Raw genomic sequence first — 17,010 nt, 5'->3', positions numbered from 1 at the left:
GCTTGAAAAAGAAATCTCGTGGTAAAAATGCTTGTACAAAAGTTGGAGAAAAGCTGAGGAAAAATCGAAGCCACTTATTTATGGGCAAAATGTGTGGGAAAGAGGGGAAAAGCTGAAATAATTTGGGACCAAAACCAACATAAACCACATGTGCAGAATAACCCTAGGTCTTTTCACATGCAATCAACTACCCTCCAACAGTTCATAGATGGAACACAGAGCTATCTTTTGTACTTGAACATTCCTATTACAGCTCAAATGCTTGCCCCACCCCACCACACTGATACATCCCTAAAGACTTATTTTGGAGCTATATGCATGTGCTGCTTACTCTACAACCAGTATTTTCTTCATTCTGTTCTGGTTATTGTCATGAATTTATAGAGAAAAATGCCACAGTGCAGTACCACCCATATTCTACACCAAGATGGAACACAATGATTTTTTTGAATTTGTTAGTTCTGTTCATTGTATGAGGCAGTCTCATTGGTGCAGAGTGGCAAACTGCAGTACTGATCCTGATGGAAATGGGTTTCAGGTACATAACTCGAGGTTGACTCAGCCTTCCATCCTTCTGATGTCGGTAAAATGAGTGCTCAGCTTGCTGTAGGTAGTGTACATGACTGGGGAAGGCAATGGCAAACCCCCCTGAAAACAAGGGCCATTTATGCATATGTGGTCTCCTTTGCTTTGAGTGTACATTCCCTTTGGGTTTGATTCTCAGTTATGCCATGTTTGCCCCTTGTCAGCAGTCACCCTGCCCTCAGATCAGAGAATCCCTGTGGTTTCCAAAAGCCCTTAAAGTGTGAATTTTTCTCCCTTCACAGAAAGATTCTGCTTTGTTGGTTGATCTGTACACCACCCAGAGCCCTTAGGGGATGGGGTGGTATACCAAATCTAATAAACAAACAAACAAACAAATAATATAAATAAGACCGAAGGAGATTATTATTCATTAAGCCTTCATTGGGTTTTCTTGCTCCTCCCTGCCTTTGCCCACTCACACCACAATAGTTCCTCCCACTTTTCAGGCCATCATTTCAGGACGATCAGAAGGGATTTAAAAAAAATTATCACAGTAAAAATTATCACTGCTCATTGCTGGAGTAGTGAACCCAGTGAAATTGACAAAGCTGGGTTTGTTAACAAAGCTCTTGCCAACCTTCCTCGTCTCTCCTCCACCCCAGCTGCCACAGCTGGCTGGATAGCTTTCTCCCCCCCCCCCACCCTTCCATAGCCTCTTGCAAGACAGGTGTTTATTGCTCAGTATGACTCTTTTTTCTTATCAGCTGCCTAGTTTAATTGAGGCAGGTCTGCAAACTAACATTAGGCCAAAAACAGTAATGGCAGCAACAAAAAGGCAACAGGCAATCTCCCCAAATGGAGGTTCCATGGAAACAACAAGCAGGAGGCAGATGAACAGGCAAAAATTGCAGATTGGCTTGGATAGGAACACTTCACAGGTGGGTAAACAAAAACCATGAGGGGAAAAGAATGATGTAAGCTTTGTGTGAAGAAAAGTTAGAGAAGCAACTGCTTCTCAGCCATATAGTAAATAGTACATGCAGAAATGACCATAGTCTGCCTAGTAAATGTCATGATGTGACATGGGTCAGTAACGATCTGGTGCTTGCACAGGAGGCTACCTGTACCTTTAGTTGTTGAGGGTTCACTGAATTATAATAAAAATGTTGAAGCTTTATTTAATTTCTCCTAAAATAATACTCAACACCTCTATCCCTGCCCCCTCAACTGCAATTTCACAGACAAATTTGCTCATACTTTTTCAACCATACTTTTTTTCAGGACTAAGGACTAGAAGCTTAGTTGTTTTTTGCTACAGGTGCAAAGGGTAGTGAATTCTCATCCACTACTTCTTTCTATATCTGTGCAGTATACATACAGAACATACTCTAGTAAGATTGTTTATGCAGAAGGAATAGCCCTGCAAGTAACTCTGAAGTAAAAAATATAAAGCATGAGTGATTTATAGATGTCTAATTGTAGAAAATCTGTGGGTGCAAAACTAGTGCTAGGTTCTGTTATATACTAAACCTTTGTAATTGTAGTAACTGCTACTGTATTATTGCTATAAAACATTTTATAGCACATTTTGTTTACACAGTACTTTAAAATGTTTATTTGGATTATCTTCATAACAACTTTGTGAAGTAATAGTAATACCTGGTTTTATACACTGCTTTCCCTATTTCCATTTCAGATGTATGGTCACAGTGGTAATAACAACAGACCTGCAGAGTAGGGCAGCAGGATAACAGTACCACATGTGTGCTGAGATAGATAATACAGTAATAGGATTGGGATCAGGTACCTTTACGCTAAAAGCTTATGCACTTAACTGCTAAGTAATACATGCTCCTAAAGCACAATTATTCCCATTCTACCAATGACAAATAGGTAATACTATAGATTTGAGACCAGATTCCCAGACATGCAAAAAGCCACACAGAAGGGAGGAGATTTAGATCAGGGTTATGGGCTGGACGAGAGGGAATTGAATTCTTCACCCTGACACTTTTCCTGATCAGAAATGCCCCCTCCCAACTGCTTGAAGCTCTAGGGTGAGGAAGAATATGGGGACCTGACTTTTGTGCACGTTGTGGCTTAAAGCAGCTGAGTGGAGCCATTTTTGATAAGGAAGGCTTGCATTGGGAGAGAAGAGTCAACTCTTCCTTTCTCCAGCATTGTTGCCCCAATCCATATTTGCTATTCTGTACAACTTGGTTTTGCTAAAACACTTACTTGGAGATTTGATCCCAGATCCCAGCCATCCTGTCTAGCCTGTCCCCTGACATTGAGAGGTAGTCATTTACCAAGGCCCCGGGGAGTGTTTTCAACTTCTTTAAAGCCACACACGTCACTTCATGCCATACTGACACCAATGCTGATGGTATAATATTTTGCCTCCTTGTGATGGAAGGGCTCAGAAAGGCAGACAGTTGTATTTCTGTTTGTGGTTTCTAAAAACAAATTCAGGGAGAATGTGTGCAACCACACTGGAGAAAGGCAGGCTATAACAAAACAAATAAAAATAAAGCAAAAGCACACACACCAGCTTTTTCCTTTCATAGTTAACAGGGCTTCTTGAAACAAAAGAATCTTGTATCATTTGAAAGGTTAATAAATATATTGCAGCTTGCTGTTTCCTAGGCCAAATGTACTACTTGCCTGCAAGAAGTCTCACTCTAACAGATTTGCCTCTATAGTGCCCAAAGATCCTTCATTTGATTTTGCCCTTAATAGACGAATTTCTGGAATTTTTTTCCTATAAAGGCTTTCATCACAATCTCAGGCTTTGTATCTTTGTAATATAGAGCCCCTGTGGCACAGACTGGAAAGCTGCAATACTGCAGTTCAAGCTCTGCTCACAATCTGAGTTCAATCCCAACAGAAGACGAGTTCAGGGAGCAGGCTCAAGGGTGAATCAACCTTCCATCCTTCCAAAGTTGGCAAAATTAGTACCCAGCTTGCTGCTTTTCTCTCTCTATGGTTCTGAAAACGTTTCCAAGCAGTTTTTTCTCCGTTTTTTAAAAACACCTTTTACAACCTTTTTTTACTGAACTATCACCAAGCCATCTTCCCTTGCTGTGTGGCCATAATTATGGTTCATCTTTCCTGTTGCCATTTCCATGCCTCTGTGCAGTCACCCAATTTCCTCCTCAGAGTCATTTTTTAACATCACTAACTTTACTCCTTTCCCCTCACTTCTATTTTTGTCATTTCTCTCTGTAAGTGTATGTGTGTATTTGTTGTTGAATCTACGAAGCATTGATTAAATAGAGCTACAAAGAACTGAAGCCAAGAATCAATGAAGCATCGTTTCTATGAATAACCCCCCCAAAATTAAAAAAAAACAACCTCACAGCACCCATGAAACATTTGGAGGAGGTGAGTGCGGACAAACATCTGAGTAAAGGAGGTGGGACTGAAGACATTCTGGAAATGTTCTGGGTGACTTGTGTGGACAAAGTCACTCTCCACATAATGTAAAGCTCTGAACAGCAATGCTGAAAGGCAACAGGAGGGGAAGGCCTTAGCTATTATACCCTGCCTTTGGGCTCTCCAGAGTAACTAGTTGGCCACAGTATAAGACGGGGTTCTGGACTTGATGACCAGTGGTGTGATCCAGCAGAAATGTTCTTATTATAAAGATTAGTGGTGGTGTAAATAGAGGAATTTTTGACAGATAAAAATTGCCAAGAACTTTACAAGTTGGAGGGGTACCTGACATGGCTAATTATTTGTGTACACTTCATTGAATATATCCTTGGTCCTTCTGAATCAATACAATCTTCCTTTTCTGCACTCAGTTTACCTCCTGTTATAACAGAGACAATCACAGAAGCTGTGATCTTGTGTCATACAGGTTCCATCTCCTGGGAATGTTTAGGAATGATGAATGTTGCACCAGTATAGAGTTTTGGAACAAATGCCATTTACTCTTCCAGCACGTCTCCATTTCAGATCTTTCCCCCATCATTTGCACACACACAACACCTGTGTCACTGATCATTCATTGCTCAGACCCTGCCCATGGGTCTTGCTGACTTAGCACCACTCCCTGTGTCAGTTCCAGCCATCCTGAGGAACCCCCACCCAACAGGGACCGGAAGCCAAGGACAGGAACAGTTCGACTTCCTGCCCTTGTTGGCGTTTCCCTTCCAGCTGGAGCCAGGACAGGTGGTGATGGGGATGAATTCCTCAGTTCACAACGGTAGCCATAGAAACCTTTCAGAGGCTAGGGGTTCTTGGGCAGGCTGCAGCTATATTTTCAGGTCAAAGGGAAGCATCAAATAAGAGTGTGGTTATCTCCCAGCTAAGTGGAAAAGGCCTATCATGTCACAGATCTTGACTGCCAAAGTGATGGGCCTCATCAAAGACCTGTGGCACAACAGGCATGTTCTGCTCCCACCTCTGGCAAATTACCCATACTCTGTGGAATTTCATAAAGTCAATAAGAAGCCGGCCCATTAAACAATTAGATACCAGTGAAACCCTAAATCACAAGAACATATAATCTCTGGAAATACAGCACAACAACCTAATGTCTAAAATCAGCCTCTTCTTTCAAGATCTTGGTCCTAATGGATGACCACTTTATGGTGATGGTGGAAAATGCCATCAGGTCTACATAGCAACCCTCAAATTCTTTGGTGGTTTTCAATCCAAGTACTAAAACCCAGCTTTGCTTTCAAGATCTGAAGAGACTGGACAAGTCTGGTCCATCCAAGTCTGGGTAGCCACTTTGCAGCACAGGTGAAACAAGTGTTGATTTGGGCAGTGTGGCATGACACTGGCAGCCCCACAGATTAAAGTCCACAACCAGCTCATTTCTTGCTGGCCTTAGCCCCAGTGGATGGTCATTCTGCAACATGGATACCACAACTGGCCACAGCAGGTGAGAGTTTGTGATGCACCAGGACAGGAGTTGGAGAGGCTGTGACTCTGGCTACAGAGCATGGCCTACACTCCTGCCTACCTCACCAGCACTGTGCTGTTGCCTCCATCTTAGCTCAATAGGATGGAGGCAAGATCATGCAAGACAAGACTGCATATGTACTGCAGAATGTGCTATCAAGGCATACCTGTACTTAGATTTGATTAGTGGCAGCTTGCCAAAAAGATGGGCTACTGCTGACTTACCCAATGTGGTTGGTCCTTAGAGAGATCTCCAGCTCCTTCAGCACTTTGGTGGATTCTTGCACCCTTCGTCGGAACTTCTGCAAAGACAAGGCTCGCACTTTAATGACTGGCATGTTTCTTCACCACTAATAAGCATGCATACCCAGGGCCAGATCAACCATCAAGTTAGGCCCTTTCCTCACATGCAGAACAATCCACTTTCAATGCACTTTGCAGCTGGATTTTACCATATGGAATAGCAAAATCCACTTGCAAACAATTGTGAAAGTGGATTGAAAGTGCATTATCCTGCATGTGCAGAAGGGGCCTTAAATACTTTACAGTGTATTTAATTTCCCCATTCCTCTTCATCCTTTTTTTTCTTTGTTGCCTTTCCTCTTACTCTGTTTATCATCTAGTTGATGTCAATGATATACACAGCTGATGTACACAATAGTGAAGAATTTGACTCTGCCCTGAGAATTCACAGTATCTACATTAGAAGGCCAAAAAAAAAGAAAAAGAAAAATGGATAAATCAGTAGTAGGGATGTGGTAGTGGAGTCCCCAAAGAACAGATGATTTTTCTATAACTATAAATCACTTATGATCATTTTGGTATTATTCATAAAAATATGAGACTTGTCTATCATAACACTATGTACACAGACAGGGATGCAAGTGACCACCCTGCAACACACAAGTACTTTAATCAGACATAGGCAAGGGGAATTTGGGATAAACAAGGACTTGAGTGCCTGACTGTGGCATAAACTAAGTCGTAGTATGAAAGGCAGATGATAGATAATGTAAATAGATTAAAGTCATTGCAAAACTCATTTCTGTCTTTCCCACAACACAATGCTACCTGCTCCTCAGCTATTCGCACGATCACTACAAGAAATGGAAAGCAGCATGTATAATTTAGTACATATTAGAATGGATTTAGGGAGATACAACTAAAAGGTCGGCCAGTAATGTGGTACATCATGTCCTGCTCAGGCATGGAAGAAATTGTCAATACTTAATTCTTTGCCAGGTGTGTGCCTGAATGTTCTTTGGAACTCATACTTTCAAACACACATGCACAAGGTAGATATAATACTTCAAGACTTACCTTCCGAGTAACTCCTGGGTCGAGGAAGCTCTTCAGTTTCTGAATGTATGTGTGGGGTGGGTTCTTCACCTGAAATCTTTCCTGTTCCAGGTTGGCCATGTAGGGAGAGAAGGGGGTGGGGGAGAATGGCTGAGAGGTCTTTAAAAGCACAATGTACCAACCTCTGCCTGGGTCACAGAGAGAAAAGGCTTCCTTCAAATGGATTAATTCATATAATACGTCTTCCTATGCATGAGCTCTGACTTCACTTTAAAAAAAAGAAGAGTTGGTTATTATACCCCACTTTTTCTCTACCATAAGGATTCTCAAAGTGGCTTACAATCACCACCACTCACCACAGGCACCTTGTGAGGTAGGTGGGGCTCAGACAGCTCTGAAGAACTGTGTCTAACCCAAGGCCACCCAGAATGATTCATGTGAAGAAATGGGGAATTAAACCTGGTTCTCCAGGATTGGAGTCCAGAAGTGTAGCTCCAAGGGGGCCAGGGGGTACGCAATACACCGGGCGCATGCCCCTGTGGGGGCATGGCAGGGGTGTTCCGACATGGAGTAGGGCCTTCCAGGGCGGAGTGGGGGCCTTCCAGGCGGGGCAGGGCTGGACGATGCACCAGTGCACCGGGCACCTTTCCCCCTTGCTACGCCTCTGTTGGAGTCCAATGTTCATGTATAGGAGTGGGGAATCAAACCTGATTCTCCAGATTAGCTGCTATTTACCACTACAGCATGCTGGCTTTCAAGCATGCCTGGTGGTTTACCCTTTCCTAGTAAACTGAATACCTGATGATCTTTTAGTCTATATCACCAATAATCTGGACACCAAAAGCACTTCTGGGCTCCATTTCATTCATACACACTCGACTCTGACTCTTCCATAGCTTTTTCTCTAGCTGAAATACTATAGAAAACAATTCACAAAGTCCTCATGCTAGCAATAGGTCTTGTTGACCTGCACTGGAAATGCTTGGAAATTAATTCCAAGGCCCAATTCAGTCTGAGACCAAAGCACAGGGAGAGGGGGTTGAAGCCTTTACTTTTCCACGCTGTTTCTCCAATGGAGCAAATAACAGCTCCTTGTCTGCATTTTAAATAAGGAAAATGGCATGCAGGGAGGAAGGCTTCAGCCCCCTCTCCCAATGCATGGGTGTCTTGAACCAAATTGAGTCCATGTACCTGGAACTCCCAAAGCACCCACGAAGGACATGAAGACTTTGCAATGTGTCAGTTGATCCTAAATCTGCATTTTTTGCATATTAATCCCATCCAGTAAGGAAGGACTTAATTTTAAATAATTCTGCATGGGATTGGGCTGCAAAATCCTCTCTTCTCTCTACGGGCTTTCCCTGTCCATACTCATGCTTTTGTCTTGGTACCGACAAAAAGAGAAAAAGAATATCCCATGTTCTCCAGAGGCCATACTAGATGAACTTGTATTAATTGATTTTCATAGCTGTATAAAGTATTGGTATTACTTTAAGATTAGAGTTGTTGCGATACAACGCAAAGTGACCAGGTGTTGTCATGTATAGCTATTATGGGGAAGGAATTCTTCAACAACATCCCACTAACTATCTACTTAAGAGACTGGGGCCCATTGACATGGATCGGCCAGGTCAGCCAGATCTTGCCAGACCTCAGCAGCTAAGCGGAGCTGGCTCTGATTCATACTTGAATGGGAGACTGCAAAGAAATATCAGGGCTGCAATGAAGAGGAAGGCAATGGCAAACCATCTCTGCCAGTCTCTTGCCTTGAAAACTCTTCTGTGTTGCCATAAGTCAGCTGCAATTTGACAGCACTTTACACACTGACAAAGGGACTAGAACTCCCCCTTCATGTTACTGACAGTCTTACATAATATGGGACTTAACCTTATATGTGATTGTGGATTTTGTGTGTTCAGGTCTCAGAGCCCAGGTCAGAAGAAGATTGGAGGAGGGTGTCCAGATTTGTTTTGGTCAACAAAGGAAATGCCTTTTTCTTGATGACCTTCAGATACCACCTCAAGGATTAGACCATTTCAGGGACCTTAAGGTGGAGAATCCACTACCAGGCTAAATTTAGTACACTCTCAATTTAGCCCTGACAAGTTCTATTTTCATGTTGACTAATAGCCTTGTATGGAGGATAGTCTTCAGTTATTTTTATAACTTTTTTCTCTCCTTCCCTGGCACTCTCTCCTTAAGAACTGTGGAACTTCTCCTTCCCCTGACCTGTTGCCATAACTGCTCCTACTGCTAGAGGGCCTTCTAGGCCTCAGTGAGAAGAGTGGAGAGGGTTGAAACACCAGGATCCTCCTCCTCTCTACTAACCTCTGCTCTTCAGCACCTTGAGCAGAATTAGCTACAACATTCCTAGGGGCTTCTGGGGTTTCTTTAAGTAACTGATGGGATGCAATTTCCACCCCACCCAGGTGGCCTAGAAGTCCTGGAAACTACAGGAAAGCTCTCATTAGCTTGGCCAATGTACCATGTGAATACAATAACCAACAGATTACCTTTAGGCTAACAAAGCTTGAAGAAAGGTTCTAGGTTCATCAATTCACATGGTTCATTCAATTCACATCAATTCACAAGCTACATATAAAAAACGCACTTTGAGAACAGCAGTAACAATTTCTTTGTCATGCTCCTTAGATGCCTCAGCATCTTTTTTCGTAGTTATGATGGCCCTCTGGAATATCAAAAAGAATGATGACTGCAATGTCAGTCAACATTTCATCGCATCAAGATGATTTCTCCAGAACTAAAACCCCTGAACGCACAGTATGAAACAAAGAGCCATTTTTTACCACAGAGTTTGTGACTCACAGATGGGTTCAATGGTGAAGTTTCACCCATTCATCATGTGAGTAAGAGACATTATGCCCAAAATGCCAACACACTCAACAGCCAAATGAAGGAATGTATTCTGATATGGGAATGTAACCTGCCCACTCTGAAGGAAGTTAACTAGCTCAAGGGGACATAAAATAGTTTGCGACAGCAGCCCTGATATTTTAAGATATCTAGCTTTGAAGACAAGACAGAACCTTTCCCCATGTCAGCCCTATCTTACCTGGTCACAAATAAGGTCCCATTTTTTCTCGTTGTCATATTGCCGCAGGAGACGGGCCTTGTCAGGAGGGAGATTCATGGAACTCTGAGGAGAAGAACAGGTAGGGAGGAATTCTCAGGTTTTTTTCTGCACAATTACTGTTGCAAGAATTACTTTATCAGATGCAGGAACTTCGCCTGGCAGAGTGGGGAGAAGGCCACATCTGTATCTCTGCCCCCCAACAGGTAGCAACCTCCAAAAGCTAATCAGCACTACCAGAGTTACCAGAATGTAAACACGGGCAAGCCAAGGTGGTTGCAACATTGCTGGCACCAGCAAACCCTCAGACCTCTTCTTTTACAAATAAGCACTGACACATACTTTCTCTAATAATTATCTCACATGTGCATGCACCAGGGGTGTACCACCCAGGGGGACATATGGGGTCAAATGTCCCTGGGTGGAAGCCATTTAGTCACATGGGGGGCAGAAAATCGCCCCCATGCCCCACCTCCTTCCCCCCAGTCTAGACTCCTACTCTGAGGTCTTACCAAGAATGCTTAGTTCTTCAAACTGTGAGTAGGAACTCAAATTGCTTTCCAAAAAACATTGATTGGTCGTGGTAGGGGAGGGCAGCCACCCATATGGGGTGGGGGTGGGGGACTCATATTTTGCACCAGGCTACATTTTCCCTAGATATGCCTCTGGCATGCACACAATCATACATATTGTTTCTTGTACCATTCTAAAACATACCTATACTCTCCCGCTCTTTCCTTTGTATCAGCATTTATACATACTCTTTTCTATCTTCCTTGGAACCATTTCTTGGCTTCGTATAGATTTTTTTGTACCATTCACAAATCTGCTCATCTTTTGGGCATACATATTTATTCCTTTAAACCTCGCCAACACCCATATATCCCACTGTACCATTTACGCACAATCAGGACTGATTTACACAGGGCCGGCTCCACTTAGAAGGCAGGCTACCTGCCAGATTAAGAAGCCTGCAGACTCTGACTCACTTGCTCTCTGACTCCTTGGAAATGTAAGGAGGGTGGAAACTCAACAATGTCAGTTTTGTTTTAAAGAGGAAGGAATTAGAACTGATGAGAGTGACTTTGGAAAGGCAAAAGGCCCAGACTGCATTAGTCTAAATTGCTTCCAACAGAGACCCTACCGCCACCAACGTTAAACCTCTCTCTCCTATGCACAAGTAGCAGAATAGGAAGCTGATAGTGCAAGCCTAAACAGAGTTACATCATTGTAAGCCCCTTTACTTTAATTGACTTGGAAAAGTGTAACTCTGCTTAGGATGGCACCATTAGTTCAATGGGAGTGGGTCAAACACAAATGGATTAGAGAGCCAAACCTCCCCCGGCAGAAGTCCAGGGATTACATCTAACATCATTTGCCACCAAATATCTCAATTCCAAACCATTGGTTCTATCTCCATCGCACACTAACATTCAAAAAATAAAACATAGATCTGTTATGCACTTTTGGTCTGCCTCAAAGTGAGCGCTCATTTCCTTCAGGGCAGAATTTTGGTTATGGACACAGCTAAAACTCACCACACCACAGATCCCGGAAGCCCCGCTATTCTGAAGAGCAGGAAAAGTGTGAAGTTTTCCCTGCCTGCGCATGAAAAGTAAAACAGCCCCAGCATTCTTTGGCCTTGCTTTGCATTTGCCACTTTCTCCCACCCATGGAGGAGCAGTCTTGAATGCTCCTTCGTAGGCACTTCCAGGGGATTGATGGTGTATTTTTAAAAAAAATTAATACCAGCATTCTATCACAGCAGCAATAGAACATTAACATAGTTTTAAAAATCTAAAAGGGTTCAAAGGAGGCACAAATCACTGTTACTTCCTTAAATGACCCAGAAGCAGGACAGAGGGAATGACACCTTGAATCAAAGCAAGCAGCAGGCACTTCCTTACATGTAGCCAGAGAAACATGGGGAATCCTCACTGTGGAGCAGGCAAGCTTGGGGTAAGCAGAGCATGCATAACAGGCCTCCGTTTCCAGCATCTGTGGCATGTTCATCTTGTCTTGATCACTCCACTCTCATCTCATATTGACACACCTGTACAGTTCATTTAGAAACATGGGGCGGAGAGGCTGAATATATGGCATGCTGAAGCAGGTCTTTACTGGGAGAGTACATGGATGGTTCCAGAATGATCCAGGAAAGGATAGACAATTGTTTTGATTTGGGAAACTTTTTAAAGTGTTTGTGCTGAGCCTTTTTAAACTGTGGCTCCAAGGAGAAGCACTCTGGGGGCATAGGGACTGAGCTTGTGGTCTTTCCTGTAGTCTTGGTCAGATCCAGGATGGCCAGGTTTAGTCTCGGAATCATTGAAACTGAGGATGCTCAGATCTGTCCATTAGTAGTGGCTAAAGGGATGCTCAGTAGTGGATGCTTAGTAGTGGCTAAGAGGATGCTCAGATCTGTCCATTAGCAGTAGCTTAGATCTTTTTCTCAAGCTGCACCAAATAAAGCTTTCCCCCAAAGTGTTGCTTTTAGGCAGGAAGCTCTACCATGTTTTGCCTTAAGAGTGAACTGGCGACAAATAGAGCAGTGAGAGACATCATGCATAAAAGGTATTGCCCGTGGTTGTCCAAGAGGAGTAGTTTTGAACCCAAAGACCTGCATTATTTTTAAAAGTTCCTTTTTTTGCCACGTTTTGGGCTACAGGGGTCCTGTGGATTAGGTGAAGTTGTTGGCAGGATTTGCTGGTAAATAAACTTCTCTGAGGTGGTAGATATAACTGAGGGAAAAACACTTCCCCCTCTCTATGGCGTTTTCTGCATGAGATTTAAAATGCAGCTCGCTGATAAAATGCTACGTTTTTCCTTGGTATTCCATATATTTTTCCCCTGATAGAGTGCTGGTGTGAATGAACATGTGAGTACGGTACTAATCTTCTCAGTGCCACTGAAAAAAAACTAGGGATTCCCAAAGAGCTGCTGATCTTTCCCATGGGTGCTGGAATTCAACTCATTGAAGATCGATTTTAACCTCACTCCAAAAAAATGTTGAAGTTGTGATAGGAATGTGAAGTGGAACCCAGCCAGATATGTTGCAGATTCACATAAACTTCCACATGCTGCACATTGCAGGGTTATACCATGCTGTGCACTCTGGCATTTCACCAATTTCACCCACCCTGACACTTCTGTTTTCTGGAGAGGAGGAGGAGGAGGAGGAGGAGGAGGAGGAGGAGGAGGAGGAGGAGAAGAAGAAGAAGAAGAAGAAGAAGAAGAAGAAGAAGAAGAAGAAGAAGAAGAAGAAGAAGAAGAATTTATATCCCCCCTTCTCTCTTGTAGGAGACTCAAAGGGGCTTACAATCTCCTTGCCCTTCCCCCCTCACAACAAACACCCTGTGAGGTAGGTGGGGCTGAGAGAGCTCCAAAAAGCTGTGACTAGCCCAAGGTCACCAAGCTGAAACATGGAAGATAGGTTTTCAAAAAGAGATGCATGGATGCAGTGACCAATCAGTGGTCTGAACAGGGAATAAACAAGCACATTAGCATTTTAGTGATTTATCACATCATGGCTAGTGGGCATGCACAACCCCTTAAAAAGATAGGGTGAGGGGGGGTACGCCCATCGTGATCATCCATGACATCACAAATGTTGTGACGCCTCCATCTCTTCCAATGCGGACAAAATGAAACTGATTAAAGTAAACAGGAAGCGATATTGCAAAGGGAGACATGCAGACAAAATTTGTGGAAAATTACTGAATCAACAACACCTAAAATATGGAGTAAGAGCCATGTGCAGAAAAGGGCTACATCATGCTGGGAAGGGCAGGAAGCAGCATGAGGAAAGGAGTACCTCTAGGCATTCTGAAATCCAAAAAAGCCCTCTGTAGTCATGATCCCTAGAATCAGAATAGTTAATGTTTCCAATTCATATGCAGTTTTTTAAAGACATGAAGTTGACACTTTGCTCACAGTTTCAACTGTACCGGAGTGTGATTGATGGATACATAAATTAAGAGACTTCTCGGCCTCAGTCAGTTGAAACGTCTATTTACAGAGACTTGCCATGATTCAACATGCAGAAATTAGCAAGCCAAAGTAAAAGAGTGGGGCAGGTGTTTAATGTCATAATTATACATTTTCATATTTATTAGAGATTGTAGACTTAAAAGCCCAATCCAAAGGGGAAGTAGTACAGCAGTGGCCAGGGATGGTGCCGTCATGCTGCCTCCAAAGAAGCAACTGGCAGTGCAGGTGCTGGAGTAGAAGGAGAAACTCCTTTCTTCCCTGGGAAAACCCATAATGAAAAATTACTTACACCACCTTTTGGGCTGGCATAAGTCTGTGCTGCAGAAGGGTGTGTGTGTGTGTGTTCCTGGACAGAAAGTCCTTTGGGAGCTAACGGAACCAAAAAGGGAAAGATCAGAACATTTATAAACATTTATTCAATTCTAGAATAAACAGATCAGTTTATGAGTGGAGTTGGATATCACAACTATACACTATATTCACCTGCTGGACTTCTGACTGCATTTAATGAGTTTTTAAAAATATGTTTCTATGTATTTATCTATTTGATTAGCTGAGGTTTCAATACCGATATTCACCTTATTAAATTGGATCACATATTTGTGTTGTTGGGAATTATTGTTATATCTTGTCGAAGGCACCTGGTGGGCCACCAAAGGCACCTGGGCCACCCAAAGGCACCTGGTGGGCCACTGCGAGTAGCAGAGAGCTGGACTAGATAGACTCTGGTCTGATCCAGCTGGCTTGCTCTTATGTTCTTATGTTCTTATGAAGGCTTTCAAGGCCGGATTCAGCTGGTTCAGGTGGGTTTTCCAGGCTGTGTGGCCGTGGTCTGGTGGATCTTGTTCCTAACGTTTCGCCTACATCTGTGGCTGGCATCTTCAGAGTTGTATCATAGAGGGAAGTCTGTTACAAACTGTGTCCGACCACAAGATCCGCAAGACCACGGCCACACAGCCCGGAAAACCCACCAGAACCAGTTGTTATATCTGTTTCACTGTTTAATATAGATTTTTAAATAATTTCTAAAAAATTACATGATTTCTCTTTTGTGTGTGTGTGTGCCAATTATGCAGATTTGGATTAGATTGTTCTTTTTGTAGCCAAAGCTAACTAACAACCCTGGAACACTCCCCTCCATTCTAGTACGGGCACTTGTGATGCTGGTCAGCTGCCGCAAAGCCAGCTTCCAGGTTTGGGTGATGTACCAATTTGCAGGGCACTGGTGGCATGGATGACAGCACAACTCTTCCACCACTTCCAGTTTGGATTCAGCCCCCTCCCACCCCTGGATTGCAGAATTCTAATATTTGACAGGTTTTCAAAAAAACATTGTGGGTTTATTGTACGCTGCTTCAAATATTTATGGTATGGAAAATTATATAAATTCCACACACACATGCACCTTTCTACATACACATGCTTATGAGGTAAAGTCCCCACAATTCTGTTTTTGGATGGAAGATTTGAGCACTGTGTAGTGTATATTGCTTCCATTAGTCTTAATGGTCTGTGTATAGATTGTGGTTCTCCACTTCCTGGAAAAAATTTTTTGAAACAAAGGCATGGCCTTTAGTGGACCTTCAGGGAACCTTAATTACATAGAAATATTTCAAGCCTCTGTTCTCAATTTTCAGCTTTGTTCTCCTAAAAATAGTAAACTAGTCCTTTCACTTGCAGAGATGTAAGTAAAAACAGGCAAGGCCATCCTTTACATCATTATTCAAATTAAAAGTCAGGGCAATCTTGAGATTTCATGTCAGTTTCTGGGGGGGGGGGGGGGGGGCTATGGTTATAAATCTAAGCACTTCTTTGGAATAAGCCCCAGTGAATAAATAAGACTTGTGTCTTAATGGATCTACCTTGAAAATCAGACTTAGCTAAGAAGAACTCAAATAAAATTGACGAACTCAGTGAAGACTGGAGAAAAAGAGGGAGCGGTCAGTCAGGAAGGGACAGCTGAAGTCTGTGCAGTCGCTCAGTCAGGAGGGACTGTGCTATATGTGCAGTGTTCGAGTGGAAGGGCGATGCTGACATTGGAGGGCATGTATAGCATTGGCAAATGAACAGGTGAATGAGTGGATATGAGGACAGATCTTGGTTTGTTGCAGGCCCCAGTTGGAGGCTGTCTTTGGGCAAGAAAAGGTTTGCCTCCCATTGACTGTGAGAAGAGCATCATTTTCCAGCATGGGTCGCTGGTTGTTAATGATGTGTTCAGCCAGTTTGAGCTGAGTGCCATATTTTAATGTTCTAAGCTTGTTGTAACCCGCCCAGAGCCCTTTGGGGATTGGGCGGGAAATAAATAAATAAATAAGAAAGAAAGAAAGAAAGAAAGAAAGAAAGAAAGAAAGAAAGAAAGAAAGAAAGAAAGAAAGAAAGAAAGAAAGAAAGAAAGAAAGAAAGAAAGAAAGAAAGAAAGAAAGAAAGAAAGAAAGAAAGAAGTGGAGTAAGGGAGTTGTAACGCTGACACATTTTGGAACATTAACTACACTAATTACTTAATATTTTAAAATATATCAAGCACTTAAAATTATGCATTATTACAGCCACAAGATGGACATAGACCACATGGTCAAAACTGTAGTGAATGGCCTAGAGACAGACAGAAAGCTTAAGAAAACTGTAAAGAAAACTTAACAAATCTGCTGAGGGAAGAGACTGTGTACTATGTATTGTCGAAGACTTTCACGGCCTGAATCACTAGGATGTTGTGGGTTTTCCTCTGAAGATGCCAGCCACAGATGCAGGAAACGTCAGGAGAAAATACTACTGGAACATGGCCATACAACCGGGAAAACCCACAACATCCTAGGCTGTGTACTGTCTGGGCACAATAAAGGTGGGAATTGATTCTGACTGAAAAAAGGCCAAATTCACCAGCTCTGTCTGATCAGGTGTTATCTCATCTGTGATCTAACTGCTCCCACCCATTGGAGATATTTCCAAAGCGCCTTCACCCAGTGACCCTAATGCCAGTGGATTTTACTCCCTCTGGTTTATTTATGTATAAGCTCCTTTTCTCACTGAGACTCAAGATAACAAGACAATGGAAATTGTTAGTTCCTGCAGTTTTCCATTTTCTGATTAACGGTATTTGTTTATCTATACAAAACTAACCCATACTCTTGGTAGAGAACTCTTGAGGAAACGTGTTTAAAAGATTAAAAGCAAAGCAATTAAAAATATCCCAACTA

The 17,010-nt window shown here is 42.7% G+C and overlaps 1 protein-coding gene across 3 annotated transcripts in view; it reads right to left on the bottom strand.

The window, feature by feature from the left end:
* The window catches only part of FMNL3 (formin like 3), a 112,139-nt gene that overhangs the window by 46,232 nt on the left and 48,897 nt on the right, over positions 1–17,010 (bottom strand). For all 3 annotated transcript variants that reach the window (XM_048492234.1, XM_048492232.1, XM_048492233.1), the window contains exons 2-4: positions 9,812–9,895; positions 6,760–6,840; positions 5,665–5,741 (exon numbers count right to left, since the gene is read on the bottom strand). In XM_048492234.1, the coding sequence (XP_048348191.1) occupies positions 5,665–5,741; positions 6,760–6,840; positions 9,812–9,895 (242 nt within the window). The remainder of the gene's footprint in view (positions 1–5,664; positions 5,742–6,759; positions 6,841–9,811; positions 9,896–17,010) is intronic.

This window comes from Sphaerodactylus townsendi, linkage group LG03, assembly GCF_021028975.2.
Source record: "Sphaerodactylus townsendi isolate TG3544 linkage group LG03, MPM_Stown_v2.3, whole genome shotgun sequence".
NCBI classification, from domain to species: Eukaryota; Metazoa; Chordata; class Lepidosauria; order Squamata; family Sphaerodactylidae; genus Sphaerodactylus; species Sphaerodactylus townsendi.
Note: the sequence above shows the minus strand (reverse complement) of the source record. Positions and strands in the feature narration are given on the sequence as shown.